This window comes from Notothenia rossii, assembly GCF_949606895.1.
Source record: "Notothenia rossii genome assembly, chromosome: 4".
Lineage (NCBI taxonomy): Eukaryota > Metazoa > Chordata > Actinopteri > Perciformes > Nototheniidae > Notothenia > Notothenia rossii.
The window spans coordinates 12,962,927-12,986,112 of record NC_136902.1 but is presented as its reverse complement, the minus strand read 5'-3'; the positions used below and the strand labels follow the sequence as shown (position 1 = coordinate 12,986,112).

The following is a 23,186-nucleotide window of genomic DNA, read 5'->3' as shown; positions in this document are numbered from 1 at the left end:
AAGGATAATAATGTAGATGCATACAACGCACATGCAACAATTCAAATGTTTATTTTCTTTGCTTTCAAAATGGACTTGTCAAGGTTACAGCCTCTGGTTTTACATTGTCAAACATCCAATGTGCAATGTGCACCTTGCACTCAGAGAAGTTGCCCCGTGAATACTAAGAACAAATGTAAAACAGAATCCTCCAGCCTTTGAACAGTTAACCAGTCAATCTATAACTTCAGATTTAGGACCAGTTGCAACAAGAACAGGAGGTGTCGAAGACCAGACCGGCAGCGCATTTCTGAAAGTAGGTCTTGCCCATACTGCAGTTGTAGAATTGGTTCTTGTTTGTTGGGTCTGGGTACATGCCACTGGCTTTTGTAGCGCAGAACTGGCTGTCCATGCCCTTGGTGCCCGAGGCCCCACCAGAGGAGCTGCCTCCACTGGAGCTGCCTCCACTGGAGCTGCCTCCACTGGAGCTGCCTCCGCTAGTTGTGCTCACTCCTGCGATAGGAGGAAGGGGTGTGGCAGGATGGGCGCAGGCTGGAAAACACCACAAATTGATGATTTAATAACATTTAATTTCCCTGAAAACACTATGGTTCACGCTGATCACAGATATTACAATTCTTACAAGCTTGTTCCAGATTAAGGCTCTGTTTGAGAACATTAATCAGTGGATATTTTCCCTGGTTACAGAAAGTGCCCATGTAGTCATCCATGTCAAGAGTCCACACCATGGCGCCTCCAAAGTTGTTCTTCTTCACCCAGTCAGCCTACCAACGGACAGAAGGGGGCATTTTGGTAAGCATTTTGAAATAAAAAACAAAGCAAATTCATCTGACCGTGACATTGAAATAGCATTACCACCATACTTTTTAGTTCCACATTCGGGGGAATTTGCAGTATGCAAGCCAGCATACCTTTCTGGCTATACTGATCTGTTACACAGTGGATACATAAGAAAGAGGGGAAGAGCTCGTGTCGCAATGTCAAATGACAAAATAGTATGCCCCAAGTGTAGGTCAGCTGGAGTAGCTACATTATAAAAGTAAAAGGAAAAAGATGTGATTTTAAAATGGACTCACACAGTAGCTACAAACTGCAACATCGCCAAACATACAAAAACTGGGGATCGAATAAAAATATCTAATAAGTTTGTTCCTGTCACTTTCTGCTGCAGAACTGAGGAGAAACTTTCCAATTTTATAATAATAATAATTCTTGACAGATGGAAAGCTTTTTTAGCTCGGAGCTTATTCATAACAGCCAACAGATTGGCCTGTCAAACGGTAAAACAAGTATTCTGTGCAGTTCTGTTCTGTACCTTGATCTCGAAGCTCTTCATGTTGTCATAGCCCACCCACTGGTTTCCCTTGTAGGCATATGGCACATCCTGGGCCTTGTTCCAAACCTCAGTTGCTCCGCCTTTCAAAAAGTCACAGATCTGTAATTTTACAAAGGAGTGCGTTAAGGACTGAGAGCTAAATTAACTTTTTAATATTGAGTCTGTTATACTGTGTGGACCAACCTGCTCTGCTATAAAGCATACAAACGAATATAAACACTGAACCACCATCATCATTCAAGATTAATTTCTTGTACTTTAAAAAAATATGCAGGAACCGTACCTCAAAGTAAGCGAGCTCTCCAGCCTCCTGTGTGTACTTTCCTGCAGTTCCAGGACCAGCAATAGCTGCTCCAACACCATGGTTAGATGGGCTCTTAAGAGTGAATGTGTTGCCATATGTGGGGAAACCAACGATGAGCTTCTCAGCTGGGGCTCCTTGGCTCTTCCAGTAGTTCATGGCATAATCCTGGAACAAAGGAGAAGATATGCCTTCCTCTGGAACTACAAAGCTTTTGTGTATGCTTTAAATGTAGTTGCATTTAAAGCTTGCAGACTGCAAGTGGATTCTTTATGCAAGCCCAGGATGGATCATAGATTCAAACATTATTTTTGAAGATGTTCACGCACTCACCACGTTGAAATAGATGAAGCCACCGTGATCCTCTGGGCTTTTGAAGAGAGGACTGCACTCACCAGTCATGGGGTCCCAAGAGCCATGGAAGTCATATGTCATGACGTTGATCATATCCAGGGACCTGGGTGTGCAGAGGTTACATTAACAAGCCTATATTTATAGTTTAGCCTAAAAGGAATACATTCTGAGTTGTTCCCTTTAACTATGATTTGTTATGTTGCAGTGGATAAGATTTGACACTCCACAAATATAGCTTCAAATGTTTACTGGCCAAGCTGGGGAATCTGATAGGCAGAATCAATGTTGGACTTTCCAGCCGCCACAGCAGCAGACATCAGAAGACGAGCCCTGTTGCTCTGCTTGGCCTCGGTCTCAAAGGCAGCTCTCAGCTCCTGTCGATTTTCAACAAATGTAGAATATCTATCATTTAGTCAAGTCTTTGTAATCCATGACTTGTAACATGGGACTGTGACTTTATCATGGGCTTTTATGTTCTTAAATGATTGCTTTCCTGTATATTTATACAACACAGTAGTACAATTAAGCCAAGCTTGAGCAGATGCACATGCTGTCAGGTATGACCTTATTTATAAGCTATTACATTTACTTATAATAATGTAATTTTGGAAAAAAAATTCACTAACAAGAAACTGAGCATTAAAGCAGATGTAACAAACCTGCAGGAAAACGGAGTAGTACTGCTTGTCTGAAGGAGGCCCTCCTCTGTTGGCTGGATACTCCCAGTCAATGTCAAGCCCATCAAACTCATACTTTCTCAGGAATGAAATGACTGAGTTGATGAAGGTCTTGCGGTTTGTAGGGCTCAACACCATTTGGGAAAACCTTGTGTGGAAAAATAAAATAAATGTAACAAAAGATCCCCACTATATAGAGTGTGAAATCTGCTAATATCTGTATATGATCTCACCCTGTAGAGCCGAAGTTCCATCCTCCAACAGACAGGAGAGTCTTCAAGTTGCCGTTCCTGACAAGAAATCAGACATTTTACGATGCAGTGATACTAAAAGCCTTTTCTATCTGTGATCCATCTTTTTCTTTCCATTTGTTTAATGAAACTAAAGGTTTTAAGTGACTCACTGGTTCTTCAGGGCGTTAAACTGGCCATAAAGCTCCACATCGTTCCACTCATAGGTGGCCAGTTGGTTGTTCTTGATGGTGGCGAAGGCATACAGGAGATGGGTACACAGACATGGGTCGATGTCATTGGGCATAAATATGGTCGGAGGTGGTCTGTACTGTGCCCAGTTTGTGAAGTAGCATGACAGTATGAAGGATGAACCTTTGAATCAAAACAAATGTATTATTTATGGACCAAACACGTATTGTGATGCCATTTCTGACCATAAAAAGGCAATTGAACATGCACACACTATCCCATGTTCATACAGTATGCTTACCGAGCTGGGCTTGCAGCAGCAAGGCCAGAGCTGTGAAGACAAAAACAAAGTCAAGTTACCTTTTAGTTAATCGATGAAAATACTATGTTCAAATCCTGAAAGAAAGCACATTCAAGGAGACCCTTTGATGCACATATGAGAGAAAGTGTTAAATCTTACCCGTCACAAAAAGTACTTTACCCATGACTACCGTGTACATGGAGGTCATCCAACAGGTGCACTCACTTTTATACCCTCACATTCTGCTCAAAGTGAACAGCCTTTCCACATCTGCCAAAACTGTGTTTATTTGCAAAAGATTGTTTCAGAGAAGATTATAAAATGTGTTCACTAAAGGAGTAAATTCTGATTACTTATCAGTCTCAGGCATGCTCTCCACATTTCTCCTTGTGTGAAGGACTCATTCAGCAAAGCAAACATAGTCTAAGGCCAATAAAATGCAGAAAATATGCTGAAGGCTTGTTTTCAAATGTACACAGACACGAAAAGAACAATAAGAAATGTGTCACAAATGTTTGTTTTTGGATAAAGATACATTATTTTTCATCAGTACTTCCAGACCTGCCAAATGTGTAAAAAATAATCTTAGCTCATGTTATCAGAAAGAAGAACATTTCAATGTTTAAAGAGGATTATTTATAGGCAAAACAAAAGAAGGAAAGACAGATCTTTCTTAATTTGTCTAAAATTATATATTATCAAATATGACTTTAGTGCTGTGCAGGAAATTGTCTCAGTTTAGCTGTGACATAAAGCATTAGAAGTCAACTCACATAAACAACAGGCAAATTGCCTTTGAAAAACTACTTAGACTGTGATACGTGATGATAAATATGTTTGACAACTCTAATCATGCTGAAAAGAGGATTGTGATATGTCATGAGGAGGGATTGCATACAAAAATCAAAAGCCATTACATAGTAAATGGATAACTTATCTAATCATTTCACTTATATTATAATGCAGCCTTCTTTATCTTTAACAGTTTATTTAATATTTAAAGAAAGATATGCTGGTGCCAGCGGAAAACACCTTGGCTGAACCGAGCCAAGCTGAGCTAGAATGAAAAATATGTTCTCTTCCAAAACAAACCTACTTTTCATTTCTGTCTCAGACAATTAAAAAGCCGTCAAACTATTCTGAAGGTAAACTGAAAGTGGGATTAATTACTTAATAGCGAAAAGACTCAAATGTTAGTTCTTAACAAGGTAATTTCACCATCCCAGTACTTTTTTTTCTCAAGGTGCAAATCAAATAGAAATCTATCACATCAAAATTAATTTAGATTATCCATCTGCTCAGTTAAAAAGAAACTAAAGCCAACACTGTCACTTATAAACAGCTTACATTTGAACACAACTTGTTCAGTTATCCTATGAGACTATTCTATGCATAGGTTTAAGAAGTCAAAATGAAACCCAGTTGTGTTTTTCTCATCAGATTTGTCCCTGTGGGTGTTTTGTAACCTTCATGCTGCTTGTGTCAGCAGCATAGTTCTGCTTTTTCCATTGTGGGTTGACCTTGAAGGTCAAATTATTAATACTCCAGCTTTTTCTTAAACTCTGAGAATGTATTAATCTATGTACTTTCTTAAAAATGTAAATTTATACAAATATTGTGAGGTTTATAGATGGTAAAAAGTAATGTTTTGGTGCATAAAGTTCTGTGATTTAAAAGACGTGTCAGTCTAACTAAATAGGAACTCTTTTGTAATCTCAAACCTCTCTGACACAATCAGCTCATATTTCACAACGACCTCACGCCTCGTCTTGTGGTATTTGTTGTATAAATATTTTCCCTTGACACATTGCCACAGTTACATAAATATGACAATTTCTTTGGAGAGGCCAATTCAATCTGGACTGCAACTATTGTAACATCGTTGTTGGTTATTCTTATAAATACTATAACAGAGCAATGTGTTAGCTGGGACTGAAATGAAAAAAACACAATAAACTGGAACAATTTGAACATAAATAAAACTCGTGTCTCCAGGACTGAGGTGCCTCACAGAAAAAACCTACAGCCAAATCAGTCAAATGATTTTACTGTTAAATGCACATAAAATATCAAAGCCCATGAAAAAAACATTAAAACGTACAGTGGCACAAAATGGCAAATAAACCAATTAAAATAATGAAAGCCTTAAGAGATACTCAGACAAATGCCAAAGATGTAAAGTAATGGGGCAAAGAATAATTATATATTTTTTGCAAATTATAATAATAGATGGACAGATGAATGATTATAAAACGACAGTCTTGTCTTTAGTGCCACCTGCTGTTTAATTAAATAAACTGGCCGTACAACCCACCCTGCTGTTTCCCACGCAGATGGGTTAAAAACTAAAGGAAATACGCAATAATAACCAAACACTGGCCATTGCTGACATTGCCTAAACCCCACGAACATCCTTATTGCACAACCTTACATGAGAGTAATAAGAGGAAGCCTCCACATGTTGCACACTTTGCTTCTGCTTCACATTATGATTTTCATCCGCACCATGAAGACCTCTGGGATATCTCTTGGCTTCTTTAATGGTAAGTAACATCCATTTTTCCAAAATACATCTAATAGCATAGACACTTGATAAAAACAATTAACTTGTTTGTTTTATGTTTTAGTTTTTTCAGCTCCATTTCTCTGTCTCTTCTGGCTGAGAGCCACGCATTCAGTGGACTCATTCCACTTGTCGGCTCCAGAGGTGGTAACAGGAGCATACGGAGGGTCACTGACAGTCCCTTGTCAGTACGGCCATAAGTACAGAGAATATACAAAGTACTGGTGCAGAGGACCAATATATGAGCTGTGTGACATAGTGGCGAAAACACCCAGGGGGCGAAGCAGTGACAGAATCTCTATTGCTGATGGTAAGATAGCAGGAGTCTTCACTGTGAATATGTCTTCTCTCAGAGAAAGTGATGAAGATACGTACTGGTGTGTGCTCGCCAGACCTGGAAGAAACTTCTACACTGGTGTCCGGATCCAAGTCTCCCAACCAGGTAACCTTTACTACAACTGGGTTTGCTCAGGTACTTCATTATCATCAAATCATTTTATGTACCTACCTTGAAAGACAAAAGCTTATAAAACTGACTCTAACTTGTAGACAAACCTCCTAAATGTTTCTGAGAAAATTATTGTATTTGCCTTGAAATAAAAAAATGATTGTCTTGTATTTTTTTAATGTGTGGTGAAGTCAAAGACAATTTTCCACTTTTTGTTACGGTTTGCTTTCCCGTCAATAAACGTCATTAAAATGTTCAAACATTTACATTTCATGTTCTTGTGTAAAGTGAAATTACAGGCCAGTGTATGATATTTGGTCAGGGAATATTGAGCCCATATAATGGTTAATAGTATATAAACATAGTTTAATGAGACAGGGGGGTTCAGTCAGTAAATCTAATGTATTGTCTTTAAATGCAAAGTGTTCTTTTCCACAGCAATAACAACCACCACTCCCACCACCATACTGGAACGATATGAAATGAGGTGAGCAGAGTCTACAATATACTCTCATTTCCATATTGTCCTTCAGTGAAATATCGCAAAAAAGTTATCGCCCAGTTACCAATAATAAACATGTGAAAGTATATGCTATATAAGTAAATTGTTCTAATCCCAAATGTTTTGTTCTTTTTATATAGTTGGTGGGCAACTCTACGTTGGATAGTCTTTATTGTAATGCTGTGTTGTTTGGTATCAACACACATCACTGTTTGGAGGATAAAGATTGCGAGAAAGAAACGGCAACAACCACAAGTTCGATATGAAAACTCAAACATCTACTGTATAAGTGAATGACGGGTGTATGAATCAAAAGTCAATTATACTGAAGCTATTTCAACTGTCCTCCGAGTGAACATTATATCAGTGTGTGAATTAAACTATGAAATAAACCCTTTGAAAATGTGGCTTTTTTTTTCTTAGTATCTAAATGATTCAAACCTAATTAATTTCGGTGCCAGGGCCTAAGATAACTTTGGACCCAACTTTTGAATATCCAATTATGTTAAAATGAGCACTTCTGGAGGAGTAAGGCTCTTAGCTTTAATCAAATGATTTTGCTGCCAGTTTAGAGGGTGTTAGAAAAAAAAAGGTGTACTCCAAAGATCTGAAAGCCATGAAGAATACAAATTCCTCCATGCATAAATGAAGGCCCTATCTTGGCAAGTCCTGCTTTTAAAAGGCAAAACAGTGACACACAATAAAGTTCAAGGGTGTTTATGTCCTACTCTATTTGTTGTTAACCTAAAGTCTTATGGAATACCAAAGCTAAGATGTTCTCTCTCTTTGCAAACTGTGACTTCCGGTTACACTCTGTCCTAGCCCAAGACAAACCCAAGAAAGGAAAGGTATAATATAGTCATTTATAAAGTATTAAAAACTGCGTAGGGAGTGGATGAGTGAAAATGTGCAAAAAAAAGGAACCAATCGCTGTGAGACGGAAGTGAAGAGATCTGCCATAAAGACTGCCTTCTGCTCTGGGTCATATCCGGGCCGGAGTGTGTCCCATATCGCTGATTACCATCCAACAGCTTCCACTACCAAGCAGAGGAGTCACAAATCAAAGCTGAATTATATTTCAAATCCCCCAGAAACAGTGACATATCATATTCTATAAAAGAGGCAGTGGTGATTTGTGGTCCTTGTCAAGCAGATTTCATTACCCTGCCGGTTGTAGCTGCAAGAATGTGGGTATGCTGGTCTTTACTTTCAGAGAAAACCAGATATTAACTTTTTTTTTAAGCCACCCCTGTAGGCTACAATCTAATGCAATAAGTCGTCATTAAAACCTATTTTTAGGGAATAATATAATGTTCAGTTTATGGGTCACCGGGGCCCGAAGTACTTGGCTCTATTGGATTGTAGATTGATTGAGTTGTTTGTAATATTTTGTCTCCATTGTGTATGATAATGAGAGAACACTAACAATATAATCACCATTTAGGTCTTTTTCACAGCAGATATTTTGACTTGTCATGTTGGAAAAAACAAGAATGTTACTCATAAAGGTAGCAATAGCTTATTTCTATTCTAAAGACCAGAAAAGCTGTGACAGTGGGCCAGTATTCACAAGACGAACCCCAAAAAATGAAGTAGCTTGATGGAATTCCTTAGCCATTATTCATTGTATTAGTTTTCTCTGTTACATTCTACATGACATGTAAAAATGTCTTCCGTGATAAGTAGATTTTCCCTCAAAACACATCACAGGACTAAGTAAACATACAAGAAAAGAGCATCTAGTCTTGTATTATTTGCTTCTGTTTGTATTAACTAGCTCAGCTGAACACATAAATAAAAAGGCATACATACAAAAAACAAAGGTTGTTACTCATATCACTTAATTTCTCTAATTCATTCTGCATATGTAGTGGGGAAGAGGTAGAGCTCAGATTCAGGGGAGAATGCAAGGTGTAAGGAATTTAGGAGGTGATGTCACCATTTCTGCTGCAGGAACCTCTCTGCATGAACTGGTGTCAAGGCAGCCACCATAACCGGAGACGGTAGGCTTTCAAAATAAAAGCACACATGGAAGACGAGTGAAGTATGGATGAAGGCGTTGGAATAAGCACGCGGATATTTCATCATGTAAAAGTAGCAAAACCACTATGTAAAAACACTCATTCACAAGTAAAAATCCTGCATTCAAAATCCTACTTAAAAGGCCTAGGGTCAGCATCAACATATGGTTAAGATCAAATGAGATTTACTTTATTGATCATATTTCGGGAAAGTGTTTCTTCACAGCAGCATGGAAACAAGGCATTACACATGATGTGAAAAGGAAAAAGTACAAAAAAAAATAAGTACAAAATAAAACGGAACTATAAAGTAAAAATATATGAATATTGACAGTGAAAGATATGCAACTACTGTAGACTACGAGGTGCCGATTACAGCTTTCAACATTTTAAGGTAGGATATTATTTAAATTAAGTGTGCTAGGCATAGCATATTCAATTAAATGTAAATGTAAAAGGTATAGCGTGAAGATGCTATTATTGTAATTTTACTGGATTGCAATTAAAAAAACACATTGAATTAGATTCAATATTTCCAGTGGTGTAAAGTAACAACTAATTGCATGTATTCAAGTAGCCTACTGTCGATGTACAATTTTGAGTATACTGTACCATTTTGAGCTACTTTACTTGAGTAAGTATTACTACTCCACTGCAATTCAGAGATAAATCATGTTCTTTTACTCCAATATATGTATTTAATACTTTTAGTTGCTTTTCAGATTTGGATTAATGATGTGAATTATAATCAACTCATAAATTAATCTACATATTGAGTACTTTTACTTTTGTTAAAGGGTGTATATTTCGTTGCTAATACTATTTTACTTTTACTTCAGTAACATTTTGATTGCAGGACTTTTACTTAAATTCAAGATCCGAGTACTTCTTCCAACTCTGAATATTACTATGTTTTGTTTTATTAACCTTGGTAACTTTCTTGTATAAAATGTGGCGTTAGATTTCGCAACGCATGCTTAATGTTTTACTTTGAAAGAAACTTCCGGTGTTCTTTTCTGTAGCTTCACAGTGGCAGTCTGGGGCTCAGCGGCTCACAGTTCCTGATCGCTGGTGCCAACGCCCGGCGAAACAGAAAGCTAACGTAAGCTAGCACATATACGGAGAGAGACATCGGTAGGTAAAGCAAACATTTTATAACATCCCCGCCTGGGTTTATTTTACAAATACAAGTTGGGATATTGTTTCCATGCTTCATCTTGTAAGATGGGACTCCGATAATGCAAATAAACCAGCGTTAGTTTACACGCTAGCATTAGCTAAGGAGTTAGCCTTGTCTAGTGATTGCTAGCACTGTGTTAGCTTAGCTTGCTCACCGATACTCAAACACATTTTCATTATAGTTACGCGTTTATGCAAGTACATAATGTGATATTGTGGAATTGAACCATAACACACATTGCCGTATTTACAAATACTAAAGTTAGAAATGTTATAAAGAGATTAAGCAAGTCAATAACATTGTCAATAGCTAGCGTTAGCCTCCAGACAGTTTTGGTGATGGGGTGTGACACCGAACCAGCTAATGGTAGGACCCAGCCTTTCCTCTAAGACCCCCTTGCTTAATCAAAGCAGTTACAAAACGTTAGACACTTGACTACAATGTTAACACAGGCCTGTTCAATGCCCTAACGAGTTATCGCCTCTTCCAGCAGCTAAAAGCAGAATCAGAAAGCACAGAGATGCAGACCATCAAATGTGTGGTGGTGGGAGACGGAGCAGTGGGAAAAACCTGCCTACTGATTTCATACACCACAAACAAATTCCCCTCTGAATATGTACCCACAGTAAGTATGTTTGCTGTCTTCCACGACCAGATACATGCTTTCTGAATTAAACATTATTCTTAAACGGACCATGACATGCCTTTCATTCTTTTATCACAGGTGTTCGACAACTATGCAGTAACTGTAATGATTGGGGGTGAACCATACACCCTTGGCTTATTTGATACAGCAGGTGAGATTTCATTGAATTGATATCTGTTGATGGTATGTCACATAATGGGCTAATTTGCAGTTTGGTCTCTTTATAGGTCAGGAGGATTACGACCGGTTACGACCACTAAGCTACCCCCAGACAGATGTCTTCTTAGTCTGTTTCTCCAGTGTTTCCCCTTCCTCATTTGAGAATGTTAAAGAAAAAGTGAGTACCACGTGTTATCTCTTAAAGCAGTTGAGTTGATCACCTGCAAATCAACCAACATCCTACTCTTTCCAAATATTTGAAATTGAACTTCCTTTACAGTATGCTCTGTATTATAGTAATCTTCTCTTTTGTTATTGAGTGATCAGGGGATACTCTTTTGATTGACTGAAGAATAATGACTTGAGTGAAATCTCAGCGTGTGTCTGTGACACACTGACACACTTGGTTTTACGTTGACGACATGAGTACGGATGTTGACTCTAAATGCAACACATTGTGCTGTTCAGTTTGTTTTCCAACGTGCTGCCTGCATCATAAGACACTGCAAGGCATTGTTTACAAGGAATTGCACATGAGTGTAAATTAAAGGGTATTTCAAAAAGCCAGATAACTAAGTTGGTCTGATTATAATAACCATAGATATATTTAGCCTGGTAATGTTTTACAAAGAATATATATTTGAATATGATTCAGCATGCATACTGTTTATATATTTCCTGAGGCAATTTAGAGAATATCCGGCTAACTATGGATCCTGTTTTATTAATTAACCTTTGACAATAGAAAGTCATTAATTACAGGTCATGGTAATTAGAAATTATTATTATTATTATTATTTATCATTTAGAAATCATTTCTGATAATGATGAAAAATAATAATGATTAAAGTCCTTACATGCATATGTAAACATGAATAACTGCTAACAAATATAAAATAATGTATTTCCTAATTGATGAACAAGTGTGGCACCGTGAAAACAAAAGGCGCTTGCACACCTGAGTACTTTTCTCAGTATAGTTCCAATAGTTCTTAAAATGTTGCGTTCACACCAAAAAAATCCGGAACTAGTACTTAGTTCATTTTTTTATTTTTTATATCCTTTATTTAACCAGGTAAAAGACTCATTGAGATTAAAATCTCTTTTCCAAGAGTGACCTGGCCAAGAAAGGCAGCATGTACGAAGTTACAACAGATAAAACACAGACATGACAGGCAGACAAATGCAGCTGTAAAACACAAATAAAATGGCACAATAGCCAGTCAATATGCGAAGTAAAACAAACTATTAAAAATCATTCAAAACTGGCAAAATTTAAAAACGATTTTAGGATATACGAGCACTCACATCTACCAATGGTGTCGTGTTCTCTGTCCTTTTTAAGATGGACCTGAATTCCCCCATAGCGATTAAATCTGAGAGTTTCAGCTCCTTCTGTACTTTGTTCCAAGCTGTGGGGGCAGCATATCTAAAAGCTGTTTTACCCAGTTTTGTTCTCGCTGTAGGGACCAGCATCTGAATAAAATCTTGGGAGCGCAGGCCATATAGTACTTTCCTGGGGAGAAAAAGGTTCTCATTTCTGATTGGCTGGGCGAATTGCAAACCACGCCCTGTAAAAACCCGGAAAAGTTTTGTGAAGCCGCCATTATATTTGCTGGCATTAGCATTAGCCCAGCGCACCAACGGAGAGAGACTAACTTATGGAAACACATTTTTTAGAACAATTGTATTCTGTCTGAACTAAGCCTTTTCATGACTAATGTTTATAAAGCAAGACTTTTTTTTTTTTTTAATCGGGTGTATTTGCTTCTGGGTGACTAAGTGTTTTGTCTTTGTGTTTTTAATCTCCAGTGGGTCCCCGAAATAACTCACCACTGTCCCAAGACCCCGTTCCTGTTGGTAGGCACTCAGATCGATCTGCGTGATGACCCCTCCACAGTGGAGAAGCTAGCCAAGAACAAACAGAAGCCAATCACCCCCGAGACAGCAGAAAAGCTGGCTCGTGACCTTAAGGCAGTGAAGTACGTGGAGTGCTCAGCCCTAACACAGGTAAGACGTCCCCTCAAACAACGCCCCTGTGTGGAGCATGTGCTTGACCGTCAGTTTCCTAACAAGGGTGAACATGTGTTGCCTGTTCTTTGCTAACAGCATTTGTCTACAAGCTCCTTCTAACTGTGTGTCGTGTGCCTGTCTTCTCCCTTCTTTTCCTCTTTCTGTAGCGGGGACTGAAGAACGTATTTGATGAGGCTATCCTAGCCGCTTTAGAGCCCCCTGAAACTCAAAGAAAGAGAAAATGCTGTTTGTTCTGATGTCTTCTTGCATCTTGCTTTGCCTCTCGGTCGTCTGCTGCTTACTCATTGTAAAGAAACGTCTGTCACTTAAAATTCCACAACGCTCTTTTAAAACTTTGTGCCCATTAACTCTTTTCCTTTTGTTCATTTGTGCTTTCTTTTCAACTTGGCCTAATCACAATTATCCATGCTGCCTGATACAAAAAGAGTGCCAATCTTTAGTTCTTGTTTCTGCTTTGGTTTTTGTTGTTTGATTTTACATTCTGTTATTGAGCTCTGCAGCGTCAGCTGGTTCCTACAAAGTATTTATGCCACAATCTGTCTTTGACAGTAATTACCTTTTCCTACTGCAGCAAACACTTACTTACTTACTTGGGCTTTTGTCTTTACTCAGACAACTTGATCATGAAGGAGTCATGTATAATGTTATTTGAATAAAGGAGAATTTTGATCGCCCTGCTCCATTTCTACTCGGCCTTCTTTTGCAATTAGTTCCCTGAAGATATTAATTTGTATTTGGAACACAGCCCTGTTTTGAATATTAATATTTGTTTCCACAGAAAGGATTAAAGAATGTGTTTGATGAGGCAATACTGGCTGCCCTGGAGCCCCCTGAACCTAAGAAAAGACGTAAATGTGTTCTGCTCTAAGTTTCCTCGCAGCCTTCTCCACACCAGTTTCCAAATCTAGGTTAACAGTACTGAAGAAGTTTGTTGCACATTCCAACACGAGTGAAGATATTCTGAGATATTTGCTTTCTGACTGACTTAACCTAAATACATATACAATGTGTTGATAATGGTTTTAAGATCGAGTAACACTTGATGCTGTTTGTGATGATTACATGCCATCGGAGTGGTCTTACACGTTGTGAATATGTATCAACAAACTGTAGGGGACATCACCAAATAACGTTTTGACCACATTATGTAAAGAGATCATTTTGCAAAAGTGTAAAAGATATTTTAATAGAGTTTTTTTATTAACTGCCCTGTAAACAAGAAACAAGCTGATGAGGGTGTGTTAGTGAGCCGCTCAAATTATATCCTCGTATAATCTACTTCTGTTTTGTATCCAAGTAATTCCTTAAACTCTATCATGTATACCATATGTTCAGCACTTGCACACAAGACTGCATGTTGTGAAACTGCTTTGACATGAACTTATTATTTTTTCAAACATTTCTTTGAGAATTATGCATTTCTCAAAGGGTTAAAATGTTGCAGTATTTTTACTTTTTTATTTATTTTACAACATAATTTCAGCTCAATGTCAACATAGCCTCCAGGCGTATCCAATCAATATTTGACACTATGACATTTCTAGGCTATGCTCCCGTCATAGCTCTAGTTTGCCAAAACATAACCTGATAAATTGACACTTGTCTTGGTGGAGTTCTGCAAATGCTGACATGGCAATGGAAAATGTTTGGAGTTTTAATTCTAAGTTTGATGCAACATGCAAGAAGTTGGAGCACAATAATTCCCAGTCATTATTTTTGTGTGGCAGACGTGAGTTAACCAGGTGATGTGTGTCTTGAACGTTTATCTGAAGTTACATTGGCTGAACTTTGTCGGAGCATCCAGCCTATAACCCCAAACTGATGAACCATTTTGTAAACTGATCATACTTGCTGCTGAAGTCAGATAGTAACACATTGTGAATGCTCTTACTAAATGCTATAGTTTGAAACCCTGTGAAGATTTTCGAGTGACTGAACTAGCTCTATTTGCATTTGTCTTTTACTATAACCATGCCTTTATGATGGGCTTGAATTTGATTTGTAAATATAGTGAGAGTAACTCATAACTTATTGACTGAATAAATGTGTGCATTACTGATGCAGATACGCTGAGATAACGCTGAATTCAACCAACCAGGGAAATGTTGAGAGAACAAGTTGCTTTGACCCTATGGTTTTTAATCAAGTTGACATCAAAGTTGTACTGTATCCTGCTTGTTAAGCATCACAATAAACCAGTATTATGAATAAACCTAACTTCAAATATTACGTGTTGTCCGACTTCATGTTTACATCATAAAAGGTTACGCACTTCTATACATTTTCCTCAAGGTTTTATTAAACATGTTCAGCATTTCAATTTACAGAGTAGTGCATATCATATTAGTTATTCTGTTAAGGCAGGTTGTTACATTTATTTAAAATATCCCTTGAGCTGAGAGATTAACTGTTTCGACATGTTCTTGTTATGTAGCAGTCATTCTGCTCCCACTGATGCATTCATATCCCTTCACTTGTTTAATCACACCAACTGAGAATGAAACTTAAACATCAGAAGCAGCTAATCTATCCTTTCCTCATGCTGCCTAGTTACAGTATGTGGCATCTTGTCTTGACAGATTACATATCCAGTTGGCATCCAAAAACACTAAATAGAAAGTAATTTAATTCAGACTCAAAGTTTCAATTTTCCTATAGGTGGTTAGTTGAGTATGTAAACTGAAACTAGGTGTGACTGTTTTCAATGTGACTGCACTGTGTTTTCATAATGACTTTCTACGGAAGCACGTTGCCTCCCAGCATCGATATGAGCATGAGGCTCTTCGGGGGAAAGTGGGTAATTTCCAATGAACCACATTTTTTTTTAAAAGATCAACCAGAGCACGAAAAAAATAATGATCATATTTTTTTTTTTATTGTTTCGAACACAATTCTGCATAATTGAGAATAACATTTTCAAATACATCTGTTAACTTCATATTTCTTCATTTGGGGCAGCATTGCGGGTGGTTTGAAAATTACATTTCAAAGCAAAACACATACATACATATACCATATTAGTAGGTCAAACGTGGTTATAAAAGGAAAACAAAACTTAGTTTGATCCCAATAAGAAGGTGCAATTATAGGCGAAGGCAGGATGCAGGCATTGGAGGAATCCCTAAGAGCTACGTGTCCGCTGCTGGACAGATCTCGATGCTGCTGTCGGTGACACGAATCCCGTACCATCCTGCCCAGAACTGTGTGTCCCTGCCTCCGTGGGTGAAGCGGATGCATCTCACTCCTGGTCCGTAGTTCTGGAATACATGGGTCAGCTGAAAAGAACACAAATCAGTAAGTCAATAATCGTCCTTGAGCTTTGCACCTCCTCTGAAGGCCACGTTGTTCATTATTGCTTCATGCTTTGCACATACCTGATTCCAATTCTGATCGTTCCACTGCTCAAAGGTAATGGTGTCAGGAGCAAAAGTCTTGACAATCCCCTTGCTGTGATTCAGCAACTCTACACAGATCTCATATTGACTGCCACAATCCCATCGCGGTGCATACCTAATATAACAAAGACGCAAAAGCATGTGCACATAGATCTGTAGTCAGCAATTAGGTCCAAACACAAGTTTTTCAGCATTGTTTAAAAAGAAGAAAAAATACATTCCTAAAAGTCAGACTAGAGATGTAGCTTCCCACTCAGGAGGAGCAGAAGCCTTATTATTTTTGCAGTGAAATTACAGTTCTGTTTTTGACGCAAATCTGTTTTGATAATTTAAGCTACGTTTATTTAACTTCCAGCACCATGAGCTGTTCCAAAAGGCAGTATAAAGTCTTAGGTCTTATTTCATGTGCCTATTATGCGAGCTTTGTATTGTCATCTACAGTAGATGTATGGAAGTCTGACATTTGACAGGTGTGCATTAAGTTGGATTTCATTCATAGAACTGGTTAAATGTATTAAAGTAATATAGAAAATAACACTTTAGATTTATTACTTCAATGTTTTTGTTACTAATATGGATTTTAACAAAGTGAAGTAACTGATGATAAATGTAGGAATGACTAGAGTTGTGTCAGAATGAAATGTGTATTCTTCTCACCAATCAGATATTTTGATGTCAGGCTGGAAGTGATCCATAAACGATGCGTTGTAACCTTCCTTCTCCAAGTCAATCAGCTGTTCCTTCCTGCACATCCTGCATGAACAGACAGGGTTTCAGCTGCTACACAATAGAAATGATAACATCATGTCATATTTACTGTTTGTTTTCTCCACAACTGTTGGTGAGTACTCACCCGTAGGAAGTAACAAAGTTTTTCTGGACTTTCTCATTTTGGTGTGGCACCAATAATCCCTCTACTTTCCAACGGTCGCCACCATTCTCCAGTATCTTCCAGTTCCTCATCTTATCTGTTAAACAAAGGAGGGTTATGAGATCAATTATTTTGAGAGCTAATTTGTTGTTGAGCAGTAATCGATCAGATGTTGAGTGAGGTTAGTTACGAGGTTTCTTACTTTCCCCTCTTGGATTCTTCAGAAGATTTCTTCTCTGCTTGCACAAGAAGTAAAACAACTTCCAGTCTTTGGGTTTTTTGTAAGTATCACGGAGGTGAAATCCTTCTCTTCTACATCTCTCTTTCCACAGGGACTCACTATCAACCACTTCTTTCCACTGGTGGGACACTAACCGACAAGCCCTGACCACCTGATTAGGAGGCAGATTCAGGAAGATCTCCTCCAGGATCAACAGAGGGAGATCAAACTCCTGAAAAGAACAGACAGGACACAGATAAGCTCAAACTCTGGATAATCAGGTTCGTTTTCAAGCACTGACTTTGGACCAAATCCCCCCTCCCCCTGCTTAGATAACCATATCATTTCAAACTAAGCAACATCAGCATTTTCGCAGCACTAGCAGTTAAAACAGACCATTATTGAAGTAAAAATACGTAGAAAATACCTAATTTACCAAATAAGAGTTGCTCAGTTGTGATTGTAAATAAAAGTTTGGGCTGTTACTACACCTCCTTCCCAAAACAGAAGCAGTCTAGCCAAAAGAGAAACCAAAAGAGATGTCAACTCAATTAAGTTTAGCCTATGACCAACCAACTGGACAGTTAGAACATGTCCATGATGGCATATTGTACAGACTGGGACATGTCATTTCAGTGGCTGACAAGTATAAAATAAATACTGTCATAAAATCAATAGTGCAAACCCTCTGTGTATGTCGGAAACATATAGACTGCATGGTCTGAAATAATTTTTTGTATTTAAATGAAACTTATTCATATTGCAAGAACTAATGTATGTTTGCCCATTTCTGCCAGTTAAGAACAAATAAGATAAACACTTCCTGATAAAAAACAGATCCTGTCTTTGGCCTACCAGGCCTCTAAGCAATTATTTTTGATAAAGCATTCTATTATTACAAAATACTTATTCATTTTTTGAGATACTTACTCAATATATCATCATTGATTTAAGAGTTTCAGCTAGACCTATTAAGCAAATCTTTCTGAAATACTCCTTATTTTGATATCATTTCTGAAAATGTTAATTATGTTGCATGCCTTTATTTTTTAGATACTATAGTTATGGTTTCGATACAAATAACAATTAAAAACGTGCCTACGGGCGGAAATGGGCTTCCATATGACAGCATGTTGTTGTTATCAGCAGTTCCTTGAATTATGAATAATGGCTGCAAGTGTCTGGGATAATGTAGGTAATACACAGCTTACCCTCTGTAGTGAAAATGAAGCTGACGATCCTGCAGCTTGAACCCTTAGACAGTCTTCATGACTTGAGGCCACAGAAGAGCTTTGAGATCCACCCATAGCTTTAGCTTTGCTCTTCATGCCTAGGCTAATGCAAATTTATTTACGAGTTATAACGCCACATCTATCGACTTCTTACAGAAAATACGTCTGCGTGGGCGTTATAAAACCTTAGCTGCTGCGTGGCTACATTTATTTATACCCGTATAACTCACAACACGGAAGTACGTCTCGAGGTAAGGAGACTTTTAAGTAAGGCGGAAGCAGCTATAATGTTTCCTACAGCACTAAACTTTACATAATGACGACGCATGCCTGGGAAGCGAAGGACACTTTCGGTTTTACCTCTTCAAATGTCATCGTATTACTTATTCCCGAAAGCTAACAGCTGACGACGCTGAGCTCGGTCGGTATTCATACCAGGATACTTGAGTTGGACGTAAGATACGTAGGCGGAGCTAGCAGATCAAATAACGCGTCTTTTTATGCTGCTTATTTTCTGCACCGCCCACCCGTAGGTTTCGGTGTACGCCGGATGACATTAAAAACGAACCCCTTTCAATCATACATTTCCAGGATATGTGTAATCACCGGTAATCACTGAAGAAGAGTTTATTTCAGTAAAGCTGCAGAAGACCAAAAACAATCAGAATCAGAAATCCTTTATTAGTTCCAGCGGGGAAATGGACAGTGTTAGAGCAAAAGTTGAATAGCAGGTACAAATATTATAGGTATCAATTATGATATGAAATAATAAAAAAGTAAAGCACATATTAGTAATAAAATAAAGACAAATAAGTACACAACCATGGCTAAAAACTTGTAAACATAAAAAAAGTTTATAAAATGTCAGAGCAGCCAGCCTACAGACGGACTGATCAATACAAAAGAAAAAGGATTGTAATCGAACAGACCCTAGGAAAAAAATCCGGTGTGGATTTTGGAAACATCTTATTGGCCTGTGCAAAGCAGCAGTGCAAATATCATTTCCATTAAGGCTGATATGCCGAACAGTAGTGGTGAACCTTTTAACATTCACAAAGACATTCCCTTTTTAAACAGTCATGCTCAAAAGATGCATTTTATTCCTGAAATAACTACTTTATTGTTCAACTGATGCCTTCACATCACCTAAAACATAATATTATCACTCCACATTATACTGTGAAAACCCATTTTATGACAGTAGTCAGGGAACATCACTAAAGGGTAAATAACCAAAGTATTGATTGAAGTTGAACTGCTTATGTTGAGAGGAATGTCAAAAATATTTCTATGAGGCACTTTTAGTGAGGATTAAGATCCTCTTAACAATGAGGGGATGTGCTCTGCTACTGTACTTGTACATTTTCTCAACCTGTGGCTGTTGAATGTGACATTTCATAAAGACTGCACATATTCATAGTTTAGCAGTGAGAGAAACATTCCTTAATACATTACATAACAGAAGATTATATAAGGCAAATAAGAGGTGCAATTTCAAGCAAAAAGCAGGAAGCAGGAAGTAGATGCATCCCAAAGAAGTATTGGTTCGCTGCTGGACATATCGCAACGCAGCTTTCGGTGAGGCGAATCCCATACCATCCTGCCCAGAACTGTGTGTCCCTGCCTCCGTGGGTGAAAATGACGTACCTCACTCCTGGTCCATAGTTCTTGAATACATGGGCCATCTGTAAAACAAATATCAATAGGTTCAGAGTTGTCCCACAGCATTTGCTCTGTTCATAGCTCATTCCATCGCTCGTCACTCTCATACTTAAACTGAACAATCTCAGGAGCAAATGTCTGAATAGGCCTCTTTTTTTCATTCAAAAGCTCTACACGGATCTCATATATACAGCCGCAGTCGCATCTTGGTGCATACCTAGTACCACACATAGACATCAGTCTAATTCATTTGTATCAAAGTTGCTACAAACACCAAGTTCACCATTTAACTTTGTGCATTCAATGGTATAGTTGTTATAAATGAAGGGCAATAACTATGTGATAAACTGGAATTATTCCATTCAAAAGTTTCCGTGTATTTTTCTCACCAATCAGATATTCGGATATCTGGCTGGAAGTGATCCATGAACGACGGGCTGTAACCTTCCTTCTCCAAATCAATCAGCTGTGACTTCTTCGCCATGCTGAATACAAAATGTTTTAAATATAACATAATAGGATTGTAGCATATAACATGAGTGATATGTTTTCTGCATTTCTTCTTGTAAATACTCACGTGTAAGAGGTCACAAAGTTTTTTTGGACTGTCTCATCAGGATGAGGCTCTCTGATCCCGTGCACTGCCCATCTATTACCACCAAATCCATCCAAACCACCAAATCTCAGCTTAGCAGAGAGATGTTTTCTGGATAGTAAATTGATAAAAATAGATTAATACTGATGCAAACACTACATTTTAAGTCATTTATCACACATGCAATTTCTCTAAATGTAAGTATGAACATTATAGAACACAAGATAGTCAATACACTGAGATGGTCTCTAGGGAGCAACCAAACTACAACATCAAAATCATCATTTATATACTAACTAACTCTGATTGGGAAAAACATACCTTCACATTTATTTTCTTCACATCAAACACCTCACCTTCAACATATTTAACCTTCTCCTGATTACAGTCATCCTTTAAAGTCTAAATGTATCACCAGACACTTCCCATACACATTTCAGTTTTCCTATGGTGGTTTATCATCCTGCTATTTCACCTCCCTTCTTCAGTTATTTTATATACTTTATTATACACATATATTTTTGACTGAGGTGCCTTGTAAAATAAAAAATATGTTTACTGTCACGGAAGCAATACAAGACATTGATCATATGGTTATTTGTTGATTCAGAAAATATATCACACTTTATGCTGGATGTCTGTGTTTTGCACACAGACACATGCTTGCCTTTTGCATGCATTTAATCATTGCTGATCAGTCTTTTAGCACAGTCTCCCTATTTCATTGTGCGTTTTACCGATAACACATATAATATATGTTATTTGATATTTATTTCACTGAGAGCTAGGCTACAAGCAGGGTTGACAAAGTACTACAGTCAAGAAATGCTCTGATATAGTCAAAAAACACTTATTTCCAAAGTTACTTGAGTAAAAGAGCAAAATAACTACTGTAGCATCAACATATTTAATGGAGCAAAAGTGAAAGTACTCGTTTATTGTATAATTTATACTTAATTTATTATTGATAATGTGATAGAATGATGCATCTTCAAAGTAACTTAAGTTATCAAATAAATGCAAGTTGACAAAATAGTAAAGTATAAATACAAAGTAGATTAACTCAGATAATGTTTACCACGGACTCCAAGATACTCTTAAGGCAGTCTTCCGCTGACTGCTGTCATGGGAAAACAGATTGTTGTTTTGATGGCAGAAAGATGAACACCTACCTTTGAAAGGGACATTGACGGTACTGCAGCTTCATTCATAGGGTTTCTCTTTGTGTCTGAGCCAGACCAGAGCGTTGCCACAATCCGTTTGTCACCCTTTCACTATAATGTAATGAAATGTAAGGGTAAACAGGAGCTTAACATAAAGACAGAAGGGTCTCAGTATTGTCTGCAAGTGGTAAACTTCCGTGTCGGAAGTTCAGGACGGTTGCTTTTCAGTAGTTTAAGGAAGGGCCTCTTATTCCTCTACTTCCACATAAATCATTATTGTTTCCCGTCAAACATTCTTCATCCAGTGATTTATCAAGGGTGCGCTCGTTATTTACACCCGGGCGCTTGTTATGGATGTGGAATACGTGCTCCAAAACAAGTCGATAAACAGGGGCGGACTGGGACCGGCCCACTTCGGTAGGGGGGGGGGTAATAGTGAGCTATCCGACCGGCCCACTTCGGTACCGCTAGTAAATTGTCCGCCACTGTCGACAAATATATATTTATTTGAGCATTTAGTCAGTTTCAGTAGCAGAAAGAGCTTTTAATATCAATTGTGTTTTTTTTGTTAACAGTGAGTCACAGCTGCAGTTCTGCATTATGTATTACTATAATACATTGTCATGTGCTGTTAATGCCATGTCCTGATCAATTCGATCAAAAATAACCAAACTGTTTTGTTTGGAGACTTTGTTTTGATCTTCTTTGCTGCAGATGAGTTAACTCCACCTGCCCTGGAAAACTTTAAACACAACCGTAATGATCTAACGAAGGGTGTAATTGATTAGAAGTAGAAAGTAACAACTGCCAAAAACAAAGAGGAGAACACTTAGATACATTGAATAATTACAACCTTTACGAATCAGCTGCAGGAGCAGAGATTTAGAACAATACTCACTCAAAAGGGATTATCCAGATAAAGAATTACATGATTACATAATGAAGTCATTAATCAAAAAGGCAGCTAGTGTCAAAGACTCCCAGGTGTGACTATATATATTGGCCTTCTGTATTGTATGTATATAGTATTCAAAAACAACTGCTTTTAGTTAAATTGATCACCAAACCATATCAGTCAGTTATCCTTGAAAAAGAAACTAGACT

At 37.9% G+C, this 23,186-nt stretch overlaps 5 protein-coding genes across 11 annotated transcripts; 2 read left to right on the top strand and 3 right to left on the bottom strand.

The window, feature by feature from the left end:
* Positions 1–35: 35 nt before the first annotated feature.
* On the bottom strand, positions 36–3,636 carry LOC307037703 (acidic mammalian chitinase-like). The gene is made up of 11 exons (XM_079678760.1): positions 3,551–3,636; positions 3,392–3,421; positions 3,072–3,273; positions 2,902–2,958; positions 2,651–2,816; positions 2,241–2,365; positions 1,971–2,094; positions 1,620–1,805; positions 1,316–1,435; positions 623–764; positions 36–531 (listed from the first exon to the last, which is right to left on the bottom strand). The coding sequence occupies exons 1-11, from the start codon at positions 3,597–3,599 to the stop codon at positions 233–235; spliced, it is 1,500 nt and encodes a 499-aa protein (XP_079534886.1). The 5' UTR covers positions 3,600–3,636; the 3' UTR covers positions 36–232.
* Positions 3,637–5,754: 2,118 nt separating this feature from the next.
* LOC307038044 (CMRF35-like molecule 1) lies at positions 5,755–7,309 on the top strand. The gene is made up of 4 exons (XM_079679346.1): positions 5,755–5,934; positions 6,019–6,396; positions 6,841–6,889; positions 7,045–7,309. Exons 1-4 carry the CDS (start codon positions 5,823–5,825, stop codon positions 7,199–7,201), a joined length of 696 nt encoding a protein of 231 aa, XP_079535472.1. The 5' UTR covers positions 5,755–5,822; the 3' UTR covers positions 7,202–7,309.
* A 2,592-nt stretch (positions 7,310–9,901) lies between these two features.
* LOC307035486 (cell division control protein 42 homolog) lies at positions 9,902–15,173 on the top strand. Of its 7 annotated transcripts, none has more exons than XM_079674851.1 (6): positions 9,902–10,059; positions 10,596–10,730; positions 10,830–10,902; positions 10,979–11,088; positions 12,723–12,920; positions 13,723–15,173. In XM_079674851.1, the coding sequence occupies exons 2-6, from the start codon at positions 10,626–10,628 to the stop codon at positions 13,810–13,812; spliced, it is 576 nt and encodes a 191-aa protein (XP_079530977.1). In that variant the 5' UTR covers positions 9,902–10,059; positions 10,596–10,625; the 3' UTR covers positions 13,813–15,173. The 7 variants fall into 7 exon arrangements, with proteins under 7 accessions (XP_079530977.1, XP_079530976.1, XP_079530978.1 ...); XM_079674850.1 differs by having other exon boundaries at positions 13,091–15,173; XM_079674852.1 differs by having other exon boundaries at positions 9,904–10,059; positions 10,599–10,730; positions 13,091–15,173.
* A 624-nt stretch (positions 15,174–15,797) lies between these two features.
* Positions 15,798–19,116, bottom strand: LOC307035485 (F-box only protein 6-like). Its single transcript, XM_079674849.1, has 6 exons — positions 18,642–19,116; positions 17,413–17,662; positions 17,193–17,307; positions 16,997–17,092; positions 16,319–16,454; positions 15,798–16,219 (listed from the first exon to the last, which is right to left on the bottom strand). Exons 1-6 carry the CDS (start codon positions 18,756–18,758, stop codon positions 16,073–16,075), a joined length of 861 nt encoding a protein of 286 aa, XP_079530975.1. The 5' UTR covers positions 18,759–19,116; the 3' UTR covers positions 15,798–16,072.
* Positions 19,117–19,360: 244 nt separating this feature from the next.
* On the bottom strand, positions 19,361–22,569 carry LOC307034702 (F-box only protein 6-like). Its single transcript, XM_079673573.1, has 5 exons — positions 22,092–22,569; positions 20,902–21,030; positions 20,714–20,809; positions 20,415–20,541; positions 19,361–20,347 (listed from the first exon to the last, which is right to left on the bottom strand). Exons 1-5 carry the CDS (start codon positions 22,124–22,126, stop codon positions 20,129–20,131), a joined length of 606 nt encoding a protein of 201 aa, XP_079529699.1. The 5' UTR covers positions 22,127–22,569; the 3' UTR covers positions 19,361–20,128.
* Between the last annotated feature and the right edge of the window lie 617 nt (positions 22,570–23,186).

What these genes read in the sequence shown, in the direction of transcription:
- LOC307037703 (XM_079678760.1), bottom strand. Translation starts at nt 3,599, where the DNA reads ATGACCTCCATGTACACGGTAGTCATGGGTAAAGTACTTTTTGTGACG. An exon ending in ACTACTCCGTTTTCCTGCAG is followed by an intron (nt 2,366 to 2,650) that starts GTTTGTTACATC and finishes GAAAATCGACAG; the next exon opens with GAGCTGAGAGCTGCCTTTGA. An exon ending in CAGATTCCCCAGCTTGGCCA is followed by an intron (nt 2,095 to 2,240) that starts GTAAACATTTGA and finishes CTGCACACCCAG; the next exon opens with GTCCCTGGATATGATCAACG.
- LOC307038044 (XM_079679346.1), top strand. Translation starts at nt 5,823, where the DNA reads ATGAGAGTAATAAGAGGAAGCCTCCACATGTTGCACACTTTGCTTCTG. An exon ending in ATCTCTTGGCTTCTTTAATG is followed by an intron (nt 5,935 to 6,018) that starts GTAAGTAACATC and finishes TTTATGTTTTAG; the next exon opens with TTTTTTCAGCTCCATTTCTC. An exon ending in GATCCAAGTCTCCCAACCAG is followed by an intron (nt 6,397 to 6,840) that starts GTAACCTTTACT and finishes TCTTTTCCACAG; the next exon opens with CAATAACAACCACCACTCCC.
- LOC307035486 (XM_079674851.1), top strand. Translation starts at nt 10,626, where the DNA reads ATGCAGACCATCAAATGTGTGGTGGTGGGAGACGGAGCAGTGGGAAAA. An exon ending in CCTCTGAATATGTACCCACA is followed by an intron (nt 10,731 to 10,829) that starts GTAAGTATGTTT and finishes CTTTTATCACAG; the next exon opens with GTGTTCGACAACTATGCAGT. An exon ending in TGGCTTATTTGATACAGCAG is followed by an intron (nt 10,903 to 10,978) that starts GTGAGATTTCAT and finishes GTCTCTTTATAG; the next exon opens with GTCAGGAGGATTACGACCGG.
- LOC307035485 (XM_079674849.1), bottom strand. Translation starts at nt 18,758, where the DNA reads ATGAAGAGCAAAGCTAAAGCTATGGGTGGATCTCAAAGCTCTTCTGTG. An exon ending in CTTCATTTTCACTACAGAGG is followed by an intron (nt 17,663 to 18,641) that starts GTAAGCTGTGTA and finishes TGTTCTTTTCAG; the next exon opens with GAGTTTGATCTCCCTCTGTT. An exon ending in ACGATCAGAATTGGAATCAG is followed by an intron (nt 16,220 to 16,318) that starts GTATGTGCAAAG and finishes TGTTCTTTTCAG; the next exon opens with CTGACCCATGTATTCCAGAA.
- LOC307034702 (XM_079673573.1), bottom strand. Translation starts at nt 22,126, where the DNA reads ATGAAGCTGCAGTACCGTCAATGTCCCTTTCAAAG. An exon ending in CGTCAATGTCCCTTTCAAAG is followed by an intron (nt 21,031 to 22,091) that starts GTAGGTGTTCAT and finishes TTTACTATCCAG; the next exon opens with AAAACATCTCTCTGCTAAGC. An exon ending in AGTATGAGAGTGACGAGCGA is followed by an intron (nt 20,348 to 20,414) that starts TGGAATGAGCTA and finishes TTTGTTTTACAG; the next exon opens with ATGGCCCATGTATTCAAGAA.